At 36.1% G+C, this 24040-nt stretch overlaps 1 protein-coding gene and 1 pseudogene across 3 annotated transcripts in view; both read right to left on the bottom strand.

The window, feature by feature from the left end:
- PIBF1 (progesterone immunomodulatory binding factor 1) overlaps positions 1 to 24040 on the bottom strand; it is a 212723-nt gene that overhangs the window by 119340 nt on the left and 69343 nt on the right. For all 3 annotated transcript variants that reach the window (XR_010937036.1, XM_067713708.1, XM_067713710.1), the window contains exon 10: positions 20403 to 20501. Coding sequence is in view for 2 of the 3 variants with exons in the window: in XM_067713708.1 (XP_067569809.1) it covers positions 20403 to 20501 (99 nt within the window). In the remaining variant the exon portion in view is untranslated. The remainder of the gene's footprint in view (positions 1 to 20402; positions 20502 to 24040) is intronic.
- LOC137211443 (rab GDP dissociation inhibitor beta pseudogene) lies at positions 757 to 9634 on the bottom strand (annotated as a pseudogene).

Here is a 24040-nt window from a genome sequence, read left to right on the forward strand (position 1 = left end):
TTAATAACTCCTAAAATTCGCTGATACCTTAAAAAGTTCTGGTTGGATAACTTAAAAATAAAATCATATTCCGATTGGAGGATCTGAATAAATACTAATTCAAATGACTTAAAAGGCATATGGAGTGGGTTGAATGGTGGTCCCTCCCCAAAATATATGTCCATGTTCTAATCCCTAGGACCTGTAAATATTACCTTACACGGAAAAAGGTTTTTTGCAGATGTGATTAAATTAAATATCTTGAGAAGAAGAGCCTGTCCTGGGTTATTTGGGTGGGTCCTGAATGCAATCACATATATCCTTATAAAACACATACACGGGAGAAGGTGATGTGAAGACGGGGGCAGAGACTGGAGGTGATGTGGCCATAAGCCAAGGAAAGCAAGGAATGCCTGGAGCCCCAGAAGATGGAAGAAGCAAAGAACAGATTGCCCCTAGAGCTTGTGGAGGGAGCATGGCCCTACAGACACCTTGGTTTCAGACTTCTGGCGTCCAGACTATGAGAGAATAAATTTCTGTTGTTTTAAGTCACCAAGTTTGTGGTAATTTATTATGGCAACCACAGGAAATTAATATAGTATCACTGTGAATTTTGTTGTTGTTGTTTTGTTTTGGTTTCCAGAGTTTGGCTTCATTTTGCAGTACAGAAATCATTCGGAGCCACTGTGAGACAGACATCGTTGAAGCAGAGGCTCGGTCAAATAAATACTGCATTGCAGTTTGGTCCATTGAAGAAGTCACACCTGGGACACAAAAGAAGCTCTACATTTACCTGCTTTATGATAGGTTTCTCTTCCCTCTGCTCTCATCAATTTTATTAGGTTAAAACACTGCACAGAGGCTTCCTCCAAAATGACTCTTAAAGTCTGGAGTTTGGTTAGAATTGGAGGCCCACATAAACCAAGCTTGTGGCTGTGCTGCCTAGGCACTGTTATAACACGTGATGTAAATGAAAAGGGGTGGGGAGGAATGAGGGATGCTATCCCTGATTATGGAACATTCGATTCTGAATCTCCTTAATGCCCAGAGGACAGATGGCACGCAAACTGTACTGACCCAGCTCTCGAGCAGCAGAAGCTCATAACTGTAAAGGTTACACTGATTAAAAGATACAAATACTATATCAAGTTCTCTGTATCAGTATGACGTTTTAAAACTGATTCTTCACTAGAAAAAATAAGCTGGTATTGGTTAAATTGAACAAAATGTGGGAACCTGCCAATTCTGAAGAGTCACTCCATGAAAACAAGTTAATACATGATATTAGAAAGGGGAGGAATATTTACTGGTATGGTGCTCTGCAATCTCTCAGTTTTGATTACAAAAGCAGGCCTTACAATATTGATTTCATACAATATGCATCATTTGCCAAATTTTAAGTATGTCCTAATTAGTTGGCAACATGTACTACTGTCAGTCTTCCCCACACATGTCATTTTTCTTCTGCTTCATTTCCTCAAAGTCAAACTCAGATCCCATCATCCTCTTATAGATGCCCTTAATGTCATCACAGGTCATCTCAAAGTGAGTTGTTGCATCATATGTACGGGTTATAAAGATCTGGCTCTCTGTTCCCAAATCTTTTGGTACAAGGAAGTCACTGATGCTAACGAATTTCTGCTCAGTTGGTTCCAAGAGCTCCAGAGCTGGTCTGATTTCTTTCTCGGGTTCCTTGGTCTCCACTGTTGTGCTAGCGATGGCAATGTACTTGCCCTGTGCTGCCACATTGTGTGTGGAGGAGGTCATGCAGACATAGATATCTGACTTTTGGTTGACTTCGTTCTGTGGAATAATGATCTGGCAGGAGCTGGCGTTGTTGGTGTTCTTGATGGGGTGGCTGAGGATCCAGATGACTCTGATCACCTGGCCCAATTTTCTTTTCTTTTTTTTTAATAGTTATTTATTTGGCTGTGTTGGGTCTTAGCTGTGGCACGCAGGATATTCTTTGTGGCATGCAGGATCCTTTGCTGCAGTGCATGGGCTTCTCTCTAGTTGTGGCACATGGCCTCAGTAATTGTGGTGCTCGGGTTCTCTAGTTGTGGCGTTCGGGCTCCAGAGAGCGTAGGCTCAGGCTCAGTAGTTGCGGCACGCGGGCTTAGTTGCCCCACGTCATGTGGGATCCTAGTTCCCCGACCAGGGATCGAACTCGCATCCCCTGTATTGGAAGGTGAATTCTTGACCACTGGACCACAAGGGAAGTCTCTGGCCCGCTTTCTCTATTCGATCAAAGATGATGGAGTAGCTGGGATCACAGGTGAGCTTCTTACAACGAGCAATCTCTCCTTCAGATTTTACACCAATCACTTTTCCATTTTGCATAATGATTTCTTCAATTGGTTTATTCAGCACGTATGTACCTCCGTAAATAGCACTTAGCTGTGAAAATCCTGTGGCAGTTATCCAAGGCTGTAGAGTGGATGAAGGTATGGGCTTTTGCCATATCTTGCCAAAGACTAACTGTAAAGTTTAATCCTGTTAATGGTTTCACCACATGGTTGATATAAACAGTCATCAGTTCTGTAAAGTGCCAGCGCATGACCAGTAAAACCTATAACATCTTGGCCCAAGTCAGATTTCTTATACACCTCTCTCATTGCCATCTTCCTAGGATCAACGCCCTCAAAAGTTCTAGGATCATTCCCATCAAAGTTGGCAACATACACCAGGAATTTTCTGAATCGACGTTTTTCAAACGCCCCATTAGGCTAGATGCCAGAGCTTCTGCTTCAGTGGAAGGAGCCTTGTAGATCTTTCCTCCTTTACAAACAAAGCTCCCTTCAGTCACTTGGAAATCCAGATAGCGAATGACCTGTGTAAAAAGCAGCATCTTAACCAGCTGACCATTTGCCATAAGGAACTTGGGAATGAAGTCAACATTCCAGTCTCTTCCTCTCCCCATTGATGCCGGTGGTGCTCCAGGTATTTTAAATCTTTTGTATAAATCTTCCAGTGGTGTTACAGATGATGCACTCTCTCCTCCCTAATATGGGTTTCTATCCATGTGAAGAACTTTCTTTCCATTCACTGACATTATACCTGACAGGATACATTCCATCAGGCCGGTGCCCAGCATGATCATGTACTCCTCATTCACGGAGGGGCTGGGTGCAGACTGAAGCCCAGAGAAAGGAGAAGGCGTAGCACTCCAGGGGTCGGGGGCTAGGCGGCCACCCTGAGGAGGCGGGCGGAGCACTCAGGCCAGGCCAGCCCGAGAGAAAAGTGAAGCAGGAGCAGAGGGAAAACGGAGCTGGCGAAGAGGGAGCCAGCTGCCACCTCAGACGGGAAGAGAAGAGCCTGTTGTTTTTAATATGCATACTGGAGAGCAAAAGATGTACCTATTGATGTTGTTTAACATCACACATGTTGTGCTTCATATGCTGTTTACTGTTTACTGATGGAAGGACACAATTGTGTGGCAGAACGAACAACTTGGATGGGAACAAAGAGAACGTGTATCTACTTCTAGCCCTGCTCCTAGTAAGTGTAACTCAGGACAAGTCAGATAACCTCTTTGGATTTTGTTTCCTCTTCTGCTAAATGGGTGGACTGTTTTCAATAACCTCTAAGTTTTTCCCAACTCTAAACTTTTGGGAATCTTTAAAGTGTTACGGACTTCCCTGGTGGTGCAGTGGTTAAGAATCTGCCTGCTAATGCAGGGGACACGGGTTTGATCCCTGGTCTGGGAAGATCCCATATGCCGCGGAGCAACTAAGCCTGTGTGCCACAACTACTGAGCCCATGTGCCGCAACTACTGAGCCCGTGTGCTGCAACTACTGAAGCCCATGTGCCGAGAGGCTGTGCTCCACAACAAGAAGCCACCGCAATGAGAAGTCCATGCACTGCAACGAAGAGTAGCCCCTGCCCACCACAACTAGAGAAAGCCCGCGTGCAGCAACGAAGACCCAACGCAGCCAAAAACAATAAATTAAATTAAATACAAAATAAAGTGTTAAAAAGAGTAAGGCACAGTGTAAACATCATTATGATAAAAATTAAGATATTAAAATCGTTAACAATGGACAGCTTGGTCAACTGAAATCTGCCAGAAGATTCATAAGATTTACAGGATTGCATAAATTTATAAAAGGTAATTATTAAATACTTATTAAGAGTTGGCAATATGTAAAATTCTCTATAAAGTATTAGCTTTTACAAACATTCATGTAGCACCAGTTATATGTCCAGAAATGTATTAGGCTCCATGCACTATAATAGAAAAAAAGCCTGAATGGTTTATAGAAACTAAACTACTACCTATTATATGGGTATTAAAAAAGTTAACACACAAAAGTGCTAGGCATAGTAAGAGATCAATAAATATTAACTTTATTATCTAGAATAAATCTTATTTTTTTCCTAAGTATCTTCTATCAATAAAAAGAACCTTATACTACAACTTTTTAATATAATATTAAGAGGGTTTATGTAGTAACAAAATTTTTAAAAGCTTAACTATCTGATTTTTATTCATGGCAACCATTTTTTTATTCCTCAAAACATACACTTCCAATCAATCCTGTTTCCGTTTTACTGAAAGAACTTTTCATAATGACTGCAGTACTGAAGTATAATTTAGAAGCAGTCTCTAAAACTGGAAGTAACGTTCATCTAAATATGCCTGCCAAGTTTAAAAATGTATTAGGAGTTAAATTGAAACATGTTGAAAATGACTCATTGTGGACCAGAATATACACTGTAGGAAATAAGAGCTCATTTACAAGTGGGAGAAATACACTCACACTTCAACTGTGGTAATTCTCTGGACTTTCCTTCCAGTAAACATCATATTTTAAAATAATCGTGGAAAATATCTTACTTTTAACTGAAGTTTTTATGAGTTGATTTAGTCAGCTGGCATTCCAATATTTTACACATCTTTTTTTGGACGTGGATATATTTACCAAATGTAAATCTATGAAAATTTCCCCCTCAGCAACAGAGCAGCAGCCTATAAAGAAAGCTGTACAAACACACACACACACACACACACACACACACACACACACACACACTCTGTGATTCAATTCATATGCATAATGACTGACCACCTATGACTCTGGATTTCTAAGAAAGCATCTTAAAAAATGTGCAGATATATAATAAAGTGTTTTCTTTCATTTACAAACACAACATTATTGATCAGTCACCAGGAGGACATGTACTTGAGTTCTTTTTCTAGTAATACTTAGATATTTGTACTGATTCTATCTACTCTCTCTGCTTGTGACCCCAAATTACACATTTCTGACGCAGCTGGCTAGATTTAGAAAAGATCATAGACCCCACTCATCCCCCTCCACTCACCTTTGCAAAAAAAAAAAAAAAGAAAAAAAAAGGTCTGCAAGGTGAATGGACCTGAAACCTTGATCTCACTACCACACATTCTCTCTAAGCTAATTAATAAGCCACATACTGAACTGTATCTTTGATCATAACTTTAATGTGACCCTTAAGCTGAATTCAGTGAAAAAGTGCTTATGAATTAACAACATGATTCCAGTTTGTTTAAATTTTCTGAGCTTTATTTCCTATTTCATCAATTATTTATCGATCAGGAAGTGTAGTAAACAGTTCATTATAGTAACTGTTGGCACCCCCCTTTATCTAGGAATTTTATCTAGAAACTATCCCTACCCTCAAACCATGTTTTAAATGATCCCTGGCAACAGCGAGCAGTCTGGGTGTGGGCTGTAAGTGGGACAATCAGCACTTTCCCTGTGGCAAATTCGACGCATAAATGCTCTGGAGCACTTCGTTGTGTATATATAGTCATGACAAAGGGAGTCTCAAGATCCTGAATTATTAAAACAAATTTTAATAAATATTTATTGCAGAAGAGATTTAGATCCTGTGTCATTTTTCATTTTTTCATCTTTATACATCCAGAGTCACTTATTGTGAAAAGAATATAGTTTTTGACCCAAACTGTATTTCTTTTCTTGTATAATAGTGAGTTCATCACATTTACAACTGTTGTCAGAAAAGACACAATTGGTCGTCTGCCGTCTTACAAATTTATATTTTCTGTGTTTTGCTTCTTTGTTGTTTGCTTTGTTATCTATCTTTTGTTATAAGGTCTGTGCTTTCTTTTTTCTTCCCTCTCCTCTGGCAATATACAAAGGATATCATCTGTTTACAGTTTAACTAATGTTTTGTTTCCTGACTAATATGTTTAAATAGATATTTCTTGATAAAACCACTAATTCTTATGAAGTTTGAGGAAATTATAATTATACAATATTAAGTATATTATATACACACTATTTCCTCTTACCATCAATTCTCTAATTTTAGTTGCAAGTTGCTATTTTTGCCTCTACTTATGTTAAATTATTATTTTTATGTTGTAATTTCCCCATAACAATTATGATTACAATGTGTTCTGAAAGCAGAATGACAATAGTTACTGAGATTTAATTTTACATTAAATATTCACTGCCAGTTCTTTTATACCTTGACATCTCAATTCATGAGTTCTTTTTTTTTTTTTTTAATGAGTTCTTTGATTCTTTGGTTAGTGAGGTTACCATCTCAAGTAGGTTTTTCAGGAATGCCACCTGGGTAAGAGGCTTCCTGAGTCCTCACATGACTAGTGAGTTTTCATCGCTCAGGAGGCAGAAAATGTCACCCCTCACATAGTCTCACTTACCTGAATCACACTCTTGTTTTATTTCTCTCAAATAATTGTTACTTTCTAAAATTATCTTCTTTGTCGTTTATTTATATGTGTTGATTTACATCATAGGAACGTAAATTCCACTGAGACAGAGACCACTGTTAAACCTTCAATCCCAGTGTTAAAGTGCTTGCTTAAAGCAGGTTGTTCATAAATACTGCTAAATGAATAAATAAAGTATAAAGTTATGGAGGAAAAACTTAAGCTCAACCTGCAATTTTTCCTTAGCAAATGACTTACTTATCCAGCCCAGATGCTTCTAATAATGTTCCTTTAATGTTCATATTCAATAACTTCAATTGGATTTACTACATTGCTATTTCCCATCCTCTTCACACCACCCAGAATGTGGTGAGTTCTGATAAATTTCAGAAAGAATTTTCTTTTATTGTATCTCTAAATATTTTTTTCCTCTTTCATTTTGTTTTCTTCCATTGACACACTAATTTTCTGAATGTGGATATGTGTTGTCTGTTCTCCATGTCTAATACCTCCTCTCTAACCATTTGCATCACTTCTTTGTTGCTTTTTCTTTTCTTTTTTTGATTTGTTTCTGCTTTATAAACCCCCCCCCCCTTAATTCAGTTTTCTGGATCTCCCTACCCCCCCTTTTTCTCTTTAATTCCTTTGTAAGTTTTGTATGTCATTTTTCTATGTAATCTTTTTCTTTAACTTTGCCAGTCACCTTCCATCTTATTCTTTTGCAAAGTCTTTGGTTTCAAAGAGTTCTGTGCTTTCTTAAATTCTTTTAGTTGTGAATAGGTTATAATCTATAAAATCTTTCTAGATTCCTAGCATAGATCTTTTAAAATGTTCTCTTTATCTTCTGCAGCTTTTATAGGACTCCTGCTGTCTCCTTCCTTCCACTTAAAAAAATATTTACATATATCTCATACTTGTCTTCCCTGAACCGCCCCCCACCCCATCACTTAATAATCTTTGAATGAAGGCAGTTCTAGCCAAGCCTTCATTTTGCCTCTTTCCTGTTTAACAAAACATTGTTTGGATTGTTCCATTATCCAACGAACTGGAGGACTAGGAAAATATTATCTGGTCAGCAATTTCCTTGCTTAAAGGTGGGGAGAAAGCTGAGGTTCCAAGTCTGGAAGCTTATGTTTGTATTTTCTCCAAATACTTTTACCCATGGTCAAGTTTATGGGATTGGAAGTTTATAGTTCTAAGCCTTGTCTCTCATATTTTGTATTTATTTCTCTCTTTCTGGGAGAGTTAGTCATATTGGTAAAAAGTCAGTTTAGACTACAAATTTCATCATAACTCCTCAGCTTTTACATAACCCCCATTCAAACTATGGAACAGCAAGCATTCTTCTCTGCAATTTATCTGTTTTACATCTATTTGGTTTGCTTTAATACAAACTCCATCACTCTTGGTTGAGAATCTAAATCACACCAAAGGAAAAAAGATACAGCACAACTAAACAGGCTCTCCTCTAGCCTGGCATTCCTGCAGATATATGATGGAGAAAGAGGTTGAAATTTCCAGCTTTTACCCCTTCACTTTAGGGCTAAGCTGTCTAATATAATAAGAGCCTGAAGCCACAAGTAGCTATTTAAATTTAAGTTAATTAAAATAAAACATATTCAGTTTCTCAGCTACACTAGCTAAACTTCAAGAGCCCAACGTGGCTGGTGGCTACTGTATGGGATAGGGCAGATAAAGAATATCTCCATTATTACAGAAAGTTCTACTGCAGAGTTCCAGGAGCTGCACAGAATTTCCTCTGTATACTATCCACCTCACTGTACTCTACCTGCTAAATTGTAGAGTGTTCTGGTTACACTGTTTCTGACCAAAATTCTTTGAAATTTATGACACCATATTGAGGCTTCCCTTAGTTTCCAGTGGAGATGAGAGTATCTTCTTCATTTTATTTTCATCCATATAATATTCAAACAGAGAAAATCCTAAAAATGCTCTTACAAAATCTTCATTTTTAGAAGTCCTCCATCAACTTAACATTTCAGAGTTCCCTTAAAAACAAATTTTTCTTTAAATCATAGGTCAGAGTTTCCTAGCCTATGATTTTATGCAATACTGGCTAACTTATAGTTACTTCCCTGTTAATCACTGAGAATGGAAAGAGGGATATCAAAATGGGGTATGTGACAGGTACAAGGTGCACAATTCACTAAATTTATTTACTGAATGAAAGTCTGTCTAAAGTGTGAAATTTGAAGAGAATTACGCACTGGGCTCACTGAGAAATCTAGGTTTAACCAATATGATTTAACCAATGGCAGGTTAAGAATTAAGTAAAAAGCCTGTAAACATTTCATCAGTAATGTCCCTCTAGGTTGATCTACTAATCAACATTCTTTGAAACTGATATTTAAACTGCTTTCAATTCATTACTTATTTACAGTGTTATTAATTTCACAATTCCCATGTCTCTACAAAGACAATCTTAATAAAATGTTTTGCTGAAATTGAGATACCTTCTATCACTGGCACTCTTCTCTAGAAATTCTAGTAAATACCTCAAAAAAAAAAAAAGAAGTAAAAGTAGTTTGTCAAGACTTAATAGTTAACTAATGGTGACTTCTGGTTTTCACCATTTCCATTTCTAAATGCTCACTATCTGTTTAATGATCTGTTTTAGAATGTTCATAGTGGGCTACATTCAAGTTTACTGATGTATATAGTTCTAGAATCTTTCCTCTTCAGTGTTTCAGAGCATAGGGACATTTGTTTACTTCCTGTCTTCTGGCCTTGGTCTGATAACAATGTTTTAATAAGATAACCAACAGTTGCTCAAGTTCTTTCAAATCTTAGGGTACTTAGGGCATTAGCCTTCGAGAAGAAGCTTACATCTTCTTTGAGATTACTGGTTAAGGCACCAAGAAGGGCATAGTGATAGACAGTAATAACTAGCATTTCTTTAGAACTTATAGCTTACAAGTGTTTTCAAAAGCTGTTGTCGTGTTTCTCAAACACATATTCGATGAATGGATAGTTTAGGATTATTTGGGGGGTTTTGTAGGAAGTACACTAGATACTAGGAGTAGAGGGAGGCAAAAAAATACGTCTTCCAAAAAAAAAAATCTCTCCAGGTGACTGAAATTCATCTAGATTTGGGAACCACTGATACAGTAAAATGAAGACGAGTCCTGGGCACTCTTTTCAGCACTTGAACTGCCTTCATAATGGAAAGTTGTAAGTCAAAATGAACATGGTAAGCTCTAATCAACTGAAATTGATATTTGTTGAGAATTACTTACATCAAAGACACTGACTAGAGGCCTTACCTTACTAGAGAAGCAAAAATGGGGAAGAGGAAATCTCTGACCTCAAAAAAACCCCCAATACTTCAGAGGAAAGACTTGTAAACAAACACACAATTATAATATAATGCTAGAAAACAGAGAGAAGAGACTTCAGCTTTTCTGACAGGAAGTTAAGGTATGCATAGAAGACATGATCATGGATTTCATTCTTACCAAATGAATGGGTATCTACCTAGTAGATGAATGGTAAGATACATGAGCAAGGGAAGAGAAAAGGTCATTCCTAGCAAAGAACCCATATAAACACTTACAGAACTTGAAGAGATCCGTTTGTCTTGAGTAAATGGCAGAGAATCAAAAGAAATATCTGCAACTGGGAAGATAGGCCAGAAGTTTGTGAATGACCCTAAGAGCTAAGCTGTGTGCTGTATGGACGCCATTCTGCTGAATGACATAATTAGGGTTCTGAGTTTTAGAACAATTACCCTGGAAGAATAAGTGATGAAAATAGGACTAAACTGAAAGCGGCGAGATAGTTCAGAGACTATTATAAATAGTTCAGGCAAGAGAAAAGAAAGACTTGACTAAAGCAGTGGCACCTGGGATTAAGAGGTGGGAAAAGATTAGATGTATTTAGGAATTAGAAAGAACATGATATTTGTTTAGTTTAAGTGTTCAGAGAGGCCTTTCTGGACTATCCTATCATGATATACCCTGCTGGAGCTATTATTCCTCCTCACACAATCTAGTTCATAGCAATCATGAAAACACATAATTATAACAATTATGAATCTGTTTGCTTATTTTCCATTTACCTCAATTGACTCTCAGCAGGGGCAACCTCCCATTTATTGATTTATTTATGTACATCAACATCTAGCACAGCAAATGGCACATGGCAGTTATCAATAAACAACCTGTTGGTTGAATAAATGGGAAGGAGAGTGAGGAAAAAAAAGTAGTTGTGAACCACCAGCTTTCTTGTTCAAGTGTCTTGGCAAATGATGATGTTAGGATGCAAAACTATGGCAGGAAGAAAAGGTCTGAGCAAGAGGATTAAGCGAGGGGGAAAGATGGAGCAACGAATTGAGAGGTTATCGTACACAATTACAGCATGACCCCAGTCAAGAAGTAACGAGAAGCTGACCCAGGATGACTGCCAGCAGGAGTGCAGAGGATTTTAGAGATACTATAGGGGGAGAAGCTATGAAATTTGACAAACCTACACACAGGAGCAAGAGGAAAGGATTATTATTATGAAAGTTCAAACAGAAATGACTTAAAAATGGCAGTATAGTTTACTGACTTGAAGTCAGCTGAAGCCACGTTCTGTCTTGGGAAGGGTAAATGTGAGAGGAAGCTGAGTTTGTTTCACAAATACTGAGTTTAAAGTCCCAGAAAAACACTGAGATAAAAATGCCAATCACGTAGCTGGAAATACAAGTTTACAAAACACAAGGAAAGGTATGGTTTGAGTTTAAAAACACTGTTGATCATTCCCTAAAGTGACAGTTAAAGCTGAGAAGGAGAGATCCCAGAAGGAAGAGACATATATGTGTATATGATCCAACATAAAAATAATCAAATGTCATGAAAACAAAATAGAAAAGAAAAACTGAAGAACTGTTTCAGATTAAAAGAGACTGAAGAGGCGTGATAACTAAAAGCAGAACATAATTCTGGACGGGATGCTGTGCCAGAAAAAAAACTGTTATAAAAAGATATCATTCAGACAACTGACAAAAATGGATAAAAGTATTATTATCAATGTTGTCCTGAATTTGATAAGTGTACTGTGGTTATATAAGAGAATATTCTTATTCCTAGAAAATAAACCTTGAAGAGGCAAGAGTATATGATGCATTCAGTCTACTAAACTATTCAGAAAAAAAATAATGTGTGGGGTGAGGGGAGAGAAAGAGAAAGAGAGAGAGAATAAAAATGATAAAACAAATGTAGCAAAATGTTAAAAAGGGGTGAATTTAGATAAAAGATATAAAAGAATTCTTTGCATCATTCTTGTAGCTTTTGTGCACACATGAAATTTGAAATAAGAAGTTAAAAAAGAGTAAGGACCAAGATAGAATGCTGGAGCACAGCTTTGATTTTATAAGATCAACAGTGAATTGATCTCCTGAGAGTGACGGCCATTGAGAGTTATTCAGGATTGAGGAGAGAAGAGGTTTAAATCGGTAGGTATGAAAACAGCCTTCTCTACCTCAATTGTTCCACCTAAACAACAAAATATGCTGATAACTCTAGTCTATTACTGTATAAAGATGTTCTACCCCATGGACTTGCAGGTTAACAATATTGGCATCCATCATTAATTCTCCTGATATAGAGTAAATATCCTTTTTGGCCACAGAAGCCACCAGTCCTTCTTTGAGAAAAAAAGACTGACAGAAAACAATATCTAATTGCTTTGCGTATGTGTGTATTTTGACTCGCTGCACAAAAATATTCAAGATACATTCTTTTGCAAAAAATTTATTTTCCAAGTTTCATGAGGTTTTTCTTTCCCATCTGGAAAATAATGGGAATATTAGAGACTTAAGTTTATATTATGTTTGAGAACATGAATGCAGAATGGTTCAATTATAAATACAACACACATCTCTGAATTTATTCATAATTAAATAAGATGTGGCAAAAAAAAAAAAGATACATTCTTTTGAAGTGGAGGAGAATAGGTGTATCACTTCAGAACTAGCAGTGCCATGTAAGCCCAATTATAAGCAACAAATTATCCATGAATGGTTAAAGGACACCCTGGGCCATTGTTTCTGGTGGGGCAAGGAATGTCAGATCAGACCAATACCTAATAAAGAAAAAGGAAGATAGATGAGAGGTGGATAAAACAAAATCCATACGTTGTGATCTGAATATGGGTGTTTCTTATCGGTTCCTTTCAAAGGTTTGTGTCTAGACTGAGAAGGAACAGATATTTTTCACCTCAGTAATAAATTTCTTAATGCTCTCATGTATACTACATTATGTACTACTATTTCCAAAGCCTTTATTAGGAAAGGAATAGAGTCAATTGCGGTAACTTAGGATGTAATGAGACCAGCTTGAGATATCCTATATAAGTGGACAAATATATGTCAGATGGAACAGTGGCTTAAAAGCCAAGAGAAATTTGAGAACATGGGGCTAGACTATTTCAATATAAATGAAACAAACCAATAGGCAAATAGAACATTTTAAAGAATAAGAGAAATCAAGTAACAAAAGATAATTTTATAAACTCTGAAAAATCATTAGAGTAGCTTATAATTAGAGTATTTTGCAAATTTTCAAAGAAAAAAATCAAATACTAAAAATTATTTAAGAAGCACGAATTTATGGTATATTTTTTCTTTCATAAAGAGGTATGTCAAAAGAATAACAATATAGGACTGAGAATCAAGAATTTCTGCATTCAAATAACAATTATGATGTGAATTACTTTACGTAACCATGAAAACTAAGAATAATATGAATAAAATTATCACAGAATTTATTAAGTAAACAAAGTTTAAGTACAATACTATAGCTTTTATTTCAAATCTCAACATCCTTTATCCCATTAAGTTTATATTGAAAATGACACAAACATTTACTTGCCTGCTGAAGAAGCAAGGCAAGATTAAAAAACCGGATAAACGAAGATAAAACAGTATAAGAATATGACGAAAGGTAGAATAAAAGCATGTCAGAACTGTTCTACTCTGGGGGATAAAGCACTGAATGGAAATTTAGGACAGCTGGCTGCTATATCAAGCTTTAAACTAGCCCAGTATAACATAAACTCAATCTACTCACTAGATCTATTCCCCCTTACTTTGGTCTTCTAAGAGAAAAAATGAGGACAAAATTCTATTATTACCAGAGAAGTTGTAGGGATTGAAAACATAATTTAAATATTATGAAAGCATAATTTAAGTAATATTCATTTAAAAATACTTAACAAACTGAAAAAACTATTCCGAATACATCAAACCATAGTTTAAAAAAAAATTAAAACAACTATAACTGAAAAAAAAAGCTATTAAAATTAATTCTGGATTACAAGCTAACACTTTAGATTCAAACATAGGTCTCTTCTGTAGGATCCCACAGATGTAACAGTGTATTCAAATTTATTCTAGTCACACTGATTGAGTTTAAAAATTTCCCCTTTGTGGCAGAAAGAATCCTCAGAGTGCTTACAGAGATTCAAAGCAACAGAATAAGAGGTAATAACTGTTCCTGTTCATGAAAGCTGGGTATTTGTTACTTACTATTAAATGAATTGTTGGACTTGAATTGGGACATACACAGGTCTTTTATATGCCTGAGAAAAGTCCATTTTTTGTAGAAAATTAAAATCCTTCAGCAAAAAGCCTTTTTCATTCATGTTTGAAAGTGGCATACTACTTCCTTACATTTCTCTTTATAATAACACAGGTTGTTTGATCATTAAATGAAGCATTTGATAAAGTAAAACTTTCAACAAAATGAAAAAGTTGAGATTAGTTATACCTGACTAGAAAATTGTGTATAGACATGTCTTGGACTTTACTTAAGCATGATTCACAGAAATCACAATGCATGTAAAGATTGAAATACATCTGTTTATTCTGATTTTGACACAAAGGAAACCAGAATCACACACCTGAGTATTAAAAACTCAACCTCTGAAAAATAAAATAATACTTTTCCTTGGGTTTCAGTATATACAAAAAATATACATGATATGCCCAAAATATTCTTAGGCAATCTATACCCAAAAAAAATTCAGTGGAGGGACTTCCCTGGTGGTCCAGTGGCTAGGACTCTGCACTCCCAATGCACTCCCAATGCTGTGGGCATGGGTTCGATCCCTGGTTGGGGAACTAGATCCCACATGCTGCAACTAAAGACCCCACATGCTGCAACTAAAGATTCCGCATGCTGCAACTAAAAGGTCCCATGTGCCGCAACTAAGACCCGATGCAGCCAAATAAATAAATATTTTTTTAAAAATCCAGTGGATATTTAAAAAATATATAGTGTTTTTTTCAAATAATAGTCCTAAATACTAGATTTTTATTTTGAAACAAACAAAAAACAGGAAAAGTGAACTGCAGAGATTAAAAAAATACACTCAAAAACAGCTTGGGTTCACCATTGTATCAACTCTTTTGAGCTGTTGTTACGGATAATTTCAGAATCAAAAGGGACTTTAGACTCATCAAGCTACCCACTTGATACTTCGATGCTTACAAACACAATCCTACTGAATGCCTGGCCAGCTGATGCCTGCACACTTCTAATGATGAAGAATATACTTGATGCCAAGGCATTTTGAAAATCCCTATTAGAAAGTTTATCTTTACCCTTTTTTGTAAGGTATACACAGTGGTCCCAATTCTACTACTTTAGGCCTGACCACATGAGAAAAGTACACTTCAAATATCTGTAGACAGTTATAACCTGACACTATAGGACATTTTCTAATCTTTTGAATATGTTTGGTCATTTTCCTCTTAAGACCTTTGGTTTAGAGCTTCGGTGCCCAGACCCAGCATGATTCTATAAATAAGATAATCACAAATCACATTCTAGATATAACTTCCATTACTGTAGAATAGTATCTCCACATTAAAATCTTCCAAGCCTATACAGACATACCTCCTTTTATTGTGCTTTTGCTTTATTGAACTGCGCACATGCTGCATTTTTTTACAAATTGAAGGTTTGTGGCATCAAGCACGTCTATCAGTGCCATTTTCCCAACATTTGCTCACTTAGTATCTGTGTCATATTTTGGCAATTCTCACAATATTTCAAACTTCATTATTATTATATTTATTATGGTGATCTGGGATCAGTGATTTTTCATGTTACTAATGTAATTGTTTGGGGGCGCCATGAACCATGCCTATATAAGATAGCAAACTATTTATAATGTTCTCTGAACTATCTTCCTGTTATCAGTTTAGTATTACTTTCATTCCTCATTCTTCTCGGGTAATTGTTCTAAAACAGAACTCTGATCATGTCATTCAACAGAATGGCATCCAGACTGCATAGCTTGGCATTTAAGGTCATGTACAGATTCCCTGCCTATCTTCCCAGGCTCTCTCTCTCTCCTTGGGCCTCCCTATTCCCTGAGACACAACAATACTGAAATTAGGCCAACCGGTACCCCTACAATGGCCTCCAAAGTGTTTAAGTGAAAAGAAGTGTCACACATTTCTCATTTTAAATCAAAAGCTAGAAATGATTAAGCTTAGCGAGGAAGGCACGTTGAAAGTCAATATAGCCTGAAAGCTAGGCCTCTTGTGCTTAACAGTTAGCCAAGTTGTGGATGCAAAGGAAAAGTTCTTGAAGGAAATTAAAAGTGCTACTCCAGTGAACACAGGATTGAAGAAAGCAAAACAGCCTTACTGCTGATATGAAGCAAGTTTTAGTGGTCTGGATAGAAGACCAAACCAGCCACAACGCTCCCTGAAGCCAGGCCTAATCCAGAGAAAGGCCCTAAGTCTCTTCAATTTTTTGAAAGCTAAGAGAGGTAAGGAAGCTGCAGAAGCAAAGTTTGAACCTTGAAGAGGCTGGTTCATGGGATCATGAAATTTAAGGAAAGAAGTCATCTCCATAACATAAAACTTAAACACAAGGTGAAGCAGCAAGTGATGATGTAGAAGCTGTAACAAGTTATCCACAAGATCTAGCTAAGATAATTAATGAAGATGCCTACAGTAAACAAGTTATCAATGTAGATGGAACAGCCTTCTGTTGGAAGAAGATGCCATCTAGGACTTTCATAGCTAGAGAGGAGAAGTCAATGCCTGGTTTCAAATCTTCAAAGGACAGTCTGACTCTCTTGTTAGGGGCTAATGAAGCTGGTAACTTTAAGTTTATGCCAATGTTCATTTACCATTCTGAAAATCCTAGGGCCCTAAGAATTGTGCTAAATCTACTCTACTTGTGTTCTATAAGTGGAACAACAAAGCCTGGATGACAGCACATCTGTTTACAACATGGTTTTACTGAATACTTTAAGCCCACTGTTGAGACCTACTGCTCAAAAAACAAAAAAGATTCCTTTTAAAATATTACTGCTCAATGACAATATGTTTAGTTAACCAACAGCTCTGAGGATAGATGTACAATGAGATGAATGTTGTTTTCATGCCTGCTGACACATCGATTCTGCAGCCCATGGATCAAGGAGTAATTTCGACTTTCAAGTCTTACTATTTAAGAAATATCTTTAATTTTTTCATATGAACCATAGATTTGATACGTCTGGTTAAAAAAAATCCTGCTGTAAGATGAATAATGTTTGAGGATCTAATGTATAACACAGTGACAACAGTTGATAACACTGTAGCGTATAATTGAAATTTGTTATGAGACCTTAAATCCATAAATGTTCCCACCAAAAAAAAAAAGGTAAATATGTGAGGTGGTGGATGTGTCAATTAACTCCATGAGGGGAGAACCCTTTCACAATGTATGTGTATATCAAATCATCACATTGTACACTTTCAATACCTTACAATTTAATTTGTCAATTACACCTTAATAAAGCTGGGGAAAAAAAACCCTATGAAGATTTGAGAAGCCACCACATCAGTAAGAAGTTTAAGTATCCACTGGTCAGAGGACTGCCAGGGCTTCCCCTCCAAATAAAGGATAAATGATTGCATCTTGCTTATCCCTCCACCAAGAAAGAAGGTCAATAATCCCTGGTTCCAGTAATGGGTACCCGAGACACATTCCTATCTCTCACAACCTATGTTGCACAGTGGGTAATAAGAATATTCCTGGAAGCCACTGATACTCAGAAATGGCTAGCAATAATTTAACTGTAAACAGAAGTGACTGAAAACCACTTAATCCAAATACATCCCTAACTCACTTACCCTTTCCAGGATCCCAAAAGGCCTGTGCTACTCCCATACCACCCAACACAAGAGAAAGTTAGAGTGTAGATTAAGCAGAAAAAAATCTTGCTGGTATTTTTATTTGGATGCCATTAAATGTACAGTTAACTTAATAGTGAGCAAGATAAAATAAAATTCGTTCTCTATCTACACCATACCCCCAAATGAACTCTGGACGGATGAAAGGTATTAACATGAAAAATATAACTACAAAAATTCATGTGGAAGAGTAAACGTACAAGAGTAGGCACAAGCATAGCCACAGCGATTCTGAAAAAGAATCTTAGAGTCAGTTGGTCAAGTTTCACTAAAAGTCTTTTGAAATTATTGACATGAATTGTAATAAGTTTATAGAGTAATTAAGGAAAAATTAAATTGTGAGGATATCTAGAATCTTACTTTTTTGAAATCATCTAGCAACATTATAACCCTAAGCATGGGGATTTTCCCCTTTACTTTAATATTGTAGCTCAAAAAACAGATAAGTACATTTAGCTGTTTTAGGCATTTTATTAAAGTCCAAGCTTATTTTGAGTTTTAGATTCCAGACATTATTCTCATTTTTTCAATAAATCCTTGGTCCTATAATGTGCTTTAAAGTTCTGAGCACTAACACTATTTGCTGCTCATAGGTTATTTCTAGTGTGTCTAGAAACATTTTCTTTTTTTCCTTCTTTGTCCTGATTTTAAAACTGTCCTAATTTTTTAAGGTTGGATGAAAATTAGGCTCCAAATAAGAAAAGTTTTACTATCACTTCAAGGAATTAAGAGCAAAAATTCCATTAGTTAAAGCAGAATTAACTCAGCAAATTTTTCTATAATACCAATAATTTCTGTAGAACTACTATGTGCAAGACACTGTTCTAATGTGCTTTACAAACATTAAATGACTGAATTCTCTGTAATTCAGAAGATATTAAAGTATCGCATGGCTTTCAGGATAACTACCCAGTTGCTAGTGTGTGAACAAGTAGGATAAGAAGGATTTTAGATTCAGAGTGTAGGACATTACAGAGCTTAGTATAAGCAGCCAATTTTAAGGCCACATTTACTATCCTTCTCTCTCCAAACTCACAACCACATACCAGGTTAGCAAGTTATGAAATTTTGCGTGAATATAAGTTCTGGTTTACTTACTCTTTCTTTTAAAGCTTGTTAGTTGGTCCATAAATATTATTCTAGAGCCATTACTAAATATATCACATTCAAAAACAACAACAAGGAGCTAAGTAAATCTTTAGTGGACATGATATAGATTTATAAACAGAAGGATTATACATAATAAAAGATAATTTTAAGATAGGTTGCAACAGCACGCTAATAAAAGCAGCTGGTTTATAAATGTTTAATTTTATATTAAGATCTTTAGAATTAGACATACTTTCACATTATAGAAAAGATTTCTTCATTGTTACATTTATTAGAATTTCTCCATGAGTCAAGTTTATAAGGTTGATGTGAATTCAGAAGTATAACAATTTGGACCATTCTAAAAGATTTTGACATTCTAGAGGATTAGCAATAGTTTAATTATGTGAAAACTTGCTTGAATTATTAGTTCCATGTATTGCTTAAACCACAAATTAATCTTCATTTAACAATTAAAGACCCACTGAGATTATCTTCAAAGTTTATTTTCAAAGTTTACCAGTATGTGAAAGGTACATGAAAACTTTTCTGTACTATTTTAGCAACTTTTCTGTCTGAAAGTGTTTCAAAATAAAAAGTTAAAAAAAAAAGGTAACCACTCTCTTTACTCTGCATGTAGTTGAACCACTAAAATACATTGTTTGATGAGGTAACGATATTTACTTTAATACTCATCAGTGATTTTCCTTTTAACTAGGTTATTAAATATATTTTCTATTGATTAAAGACAAATTACTCTCTTCCCCTCCCTCCAACAGACATGAAACAGAAAATATAGGTTTTTGAAAAATAAACTGGGGAGTATACAATGGTACAATCACCTTGGAGATGTCCGGCAGGTTCTTTTAGAGTAAAACATTCATCTACTCGATGATTAGCAGTTCCACTCCTAGGTATTTACCCAAGAGAAACAGAAACATATACCCACAAAAAGACTTGTATAAAAATTTTCATAGCAGCTTTATTCATGATAGCGCCAAACTGAAAACAAACTAAACGTCCATTGACAAGTGAATGAATAAACAAACTGTGGTATATTTATGCCCAGCAACAGTAAGAAATGAACTTCTGATACAACATAAAATGGATGAAAACATATAATGTTGAGTGAAAGAAGCTAGACACAAAAGGGTACATACTGTACAATTCCATTTATTTTTAGTCCATGAAGAACAAGCTAAGCTATGGTGAGAGAAATCACAAAGTGTTTGCCTCTTGATGGGTGGTAGTTCAGACTGACCAAAGGGGTATAAGGAAACTCTTCTCTATCTTGTTTCAATATATGCAATTATTACATATGTAAATTATCACATGTAAATTACACTTCAACTGAAATGAAAATTAAACTTCTATTAAAAAAATATATTCTAAAAGAAAGAGTAACAGGAACAAAAATCGAAGAGTCTTAACATTTCTATTTTCAGGATGCTTACCTGTCTAAGAGCTGATCATGTTTTTCTAGAGCATTCTTCTCAGCCATCACTGCTCGGTCCTTTTCAGCCACAGCATTATCCCTTGCTTCTCGGAGGTTTCTAAAGTGTAAATGTACACTTCAGTTATTCCGACTACACAAGTATCCATCTTTTAAAGACTCATAAATGGGCTTGCTTGGAATTGGACTAACTGATAATCTCAGGGACACCCTAAGGGCTGGTGTCCCACAGTGTATATTATACAAATGTGCCTGGCTTGGTGAGTTTCTCTAGCAGCACACAGCAGTGTAAGTACAAACATGGTCTACTCTCTAAATGTCATGTTACCTTTCTCCACAATTATTCTCCACAAGGGTCGAAGGGAAGGTAGGGTAAACAGTCTGTATTTATAGCAACTCATTTAATTCTTACCACAATCTAATGAGGTAGGTATAATTACCAACATATTATCCACAAGAGAGCTGAGGTTTTGAGAAGTTAATAAATGCAATATAAAATGTTATAATGAGGGATATAGAGATCACAGGAATCCAAATGGAAATGAAGTTTGGGACAAAAGCAGGAGAACAGCTAAACTGATAGACCCTGGGTCTCACATGGAGAGGAAGGAAAGAGAAGGGAACACAAAAGGACTGAGATTAGGAGAAAGTAAGGGACAAAGGACTTGAAGTCCTGATAAGATAACTAACAGATTAAGTGGAAGTGGTTGTACAGGCAAGATGGAAAACTAGAGATTGCTGTCAGAGAACAGTGATTCAGAGGTAGAGTAGTGTCTTCAGCCCTGGAATTTTAGTTCATAAGATGCAAGGTGTGACATTAGAGTAGCTATATGAAAGAGCTGAGATGAAGGTCAATACTCATGCAGGGCTCAAGGAAGTATGAGGTCAGACTATGAGTCATCCACTTACAGTGCTGATGACAGCAGGAACTGAAATTGACAGAACGATACATTGAGTGACAGTTAAGGGGAATGTCCAAAAGGTGGAAGGTAACAATAGTGAGTAATTAGGACTGATACAGACAGATATGGGCCCTCAAAGATCAAATCCTGTTTGTTTTTTAATCAAAGTGGAAGTTTGAATCAAGAAAAATACCAACAGTAACTCTTCTTTCAGAGTCACTTAATTTTTTTTGAAAAGCCTCTTCTCTAACAGTTATAACATAAATAAATTTGGAGTATAACATAAATGATTGTGCTCACTTAATCCCTACAAATCCTTGATGTTATACTTTCTAAGCTGCTTTACAGCTGAATAAACTGAAGTTTAGAGGGCTTAAATCTCTAGGCCCAAGTCACACAGCTGAAGTGTTAAAGCCATAATTTGAGCCCAGCTATGTCTTACTCCAATGTAAGTGTTTTTTACATCACATCAACCTATCTCCCATAAAGAACTGGATTGGATATTAGATTTGGTTTTTATTACTGATGGAGAATGTCAGTAGGGAGCCATGAAAATCCACACAGTTTGAGTAAATCTATCTAATAACTATTAGGTAGAAATATTTAGTGGTCATACTTGCTGTGGCAGTGCTCAAAGTCATCTTTTGTATGGTGATGCTAACAACAATTTTAAAACTTAGAATATGTCAGCCAATAGAGATTCATCAGTAAAATAGCTTATGAGCCAGAAATAAAATAATTTAAAAAAACTGGAATATAGATAACTCTTATTAAAAAGAAAATAACTTTTGTACACTATTATCTAAGTGCAGGTACATTTTAAGTTAGATATCACAAAATAGCAAGTCATTATTTTCTGATATCATCCTGACTGCAAAGACCTTCAGAAATATTCTACTATTCTCAAATTAACTGAAACATGAAATTTTTAATTTTATAGATAGAATGAAGTTCTCAAAGTATATTAAACATTTATATATTTTTCATTCCTAGAGAATCTATATATTTTAGTCAGTAAACCATCCAAAATTGGTCACAACTTTCATTTCTCAAATACTATAGCCTTATTATTCTATAAGTTATTTCAGTTGCAAAATTCCAAGTAGATACATTTACAGTACTAATTAATCATGAATGCTTAGCTGGTAGATGGCAAAGCTTCAGTCCCTAACTATATATATTTTCTTTACTGCAAAAATGGGCAACAGAAATAAAAGCAAATATGGTAATTAGACTTACCATGGTGATCATTTTGAAATGTATAGAACTATGGAATCACTATGCTGTGGAACAGGAACTAACATAGTATTGTAGGTCATTGTACCTCAGAAACAAACAAACAAACTCAGAAATAAAGATCAGATCTGTGGTTACCAGAGGTGGGGATGGGGGGAGGGGGAATTGGATGAAGGGGGTCAAAAGGTACACACTTCCAGTTATAAGGTAAATAACTACTAGGGATGTCACACACAACATGATGAAAACAATGAACACTGTTGTATGTTACATACGAAAGGTGTTAAGAGAGTAAATCTTAAAAGTTCTCATTGTGAGGCAAAAATTTTTCTATTTCTTTAATTTTGTATCTCTGTGAGATGATGGATGTTTGCTAAACTTCTTGTGGTCATCACTTCATGATGTATGTAAGTCAAATCATTACGCTGGATGCCTGAAACTATACAGTGCTGTGTGTCAATTGTATTTCAAAACTGGAAGAGAAAGAAAAAAGAAAGAAAGGAAGGATGGAAAGAAGGGGGAAAGGAGGAAAGAAAGGAAGAAAGAAGAAAAAGAAAGAAAGAAAGAAAGAAGGGAGGGAGGGAGGGAAGAAAGAAAGGAAGAAACAGAGAAAGAAATAAAACCCAGAATAAACAAACATTAGGGCTTATGAAAGGAGGTGTCATTAGAAGATACCAGGGCATTCACCATGCTACAATCTACACCATCCGGTTAACTATAATTAGTGCTATATTTAGGCATGAACAAAATTCTATGGCCACAAAGAAGAGGAGTTGATTATTTTTAACTGGAGGAACAGATGAGTGAATGATGGGAAGACGTGTAAGTTGGGGCTTGAAGGACCAATAAATAAAGGTAATTCAAAAAGAGAAAAACTGAAATGAATGGGAGAAAATGCTAGAAGCTGAAGTTTCTACCAGTAGATCCTCTCATAGGTGCTTGCTGGTAAGATTTCCGTGTAAACTGTTCTTTTTTTTTTTTTTATATAAATGTATTTATTTGTTCATTTATTTTTGGCTGCGTTGGGTCTTCGTTGAGGTGCGCGGGCTTCTCATTGCAGTAGCTTCTCTTGTTGAGGAGCACGGGCTCTAGGTGCGTGGGCTTTAGTAGCTGTGGCTTGCGGGTTCTAGAGCTCAGGCTCAGTAGTTGTGGCGCATGAGCTTAGTTGCTCCGCAGCATGTGGGATCTTCCTGGACCAGGGCTCGAACCTGTGTGCCCTGCGCTGGCAGGTGGATTCTTAGCCACTGTGCCACTGGGGAAGTCCCTGTAAACGGTTCTTATCAGGTAACATGTCTTCCACATCCTGTCACAACCTGCATACTTCAGTAAGAAGCAGCACAATTCCTTTTAACATAAAGATTAGAAATACTTCCTTTAATATTATTAATTGACTTTTAATGTTTCAAATTAAGTTTGAGAAAAAGAAACTGAGCGATTCTTCCACTGACAATAACAGTAATAGCAAACACAGAGTACTCACCCTGTGCTAGGAACTTTGCTA

This window comes from Pseudorca crassidens, chromosome 18, assembly GCF_039906515.1.
Source record: "Pseudorca crassidens isolate mPseCra1 chromosome 18, mPseCra1.hap1, whole genome shotgun sequence".
Lineage (NCBI taxonomy): Eukaryota > Metazoa > Chordata > Mammalia > Artiodactyla > Delphinidae > Pseudorca > Pseudorca crassidens.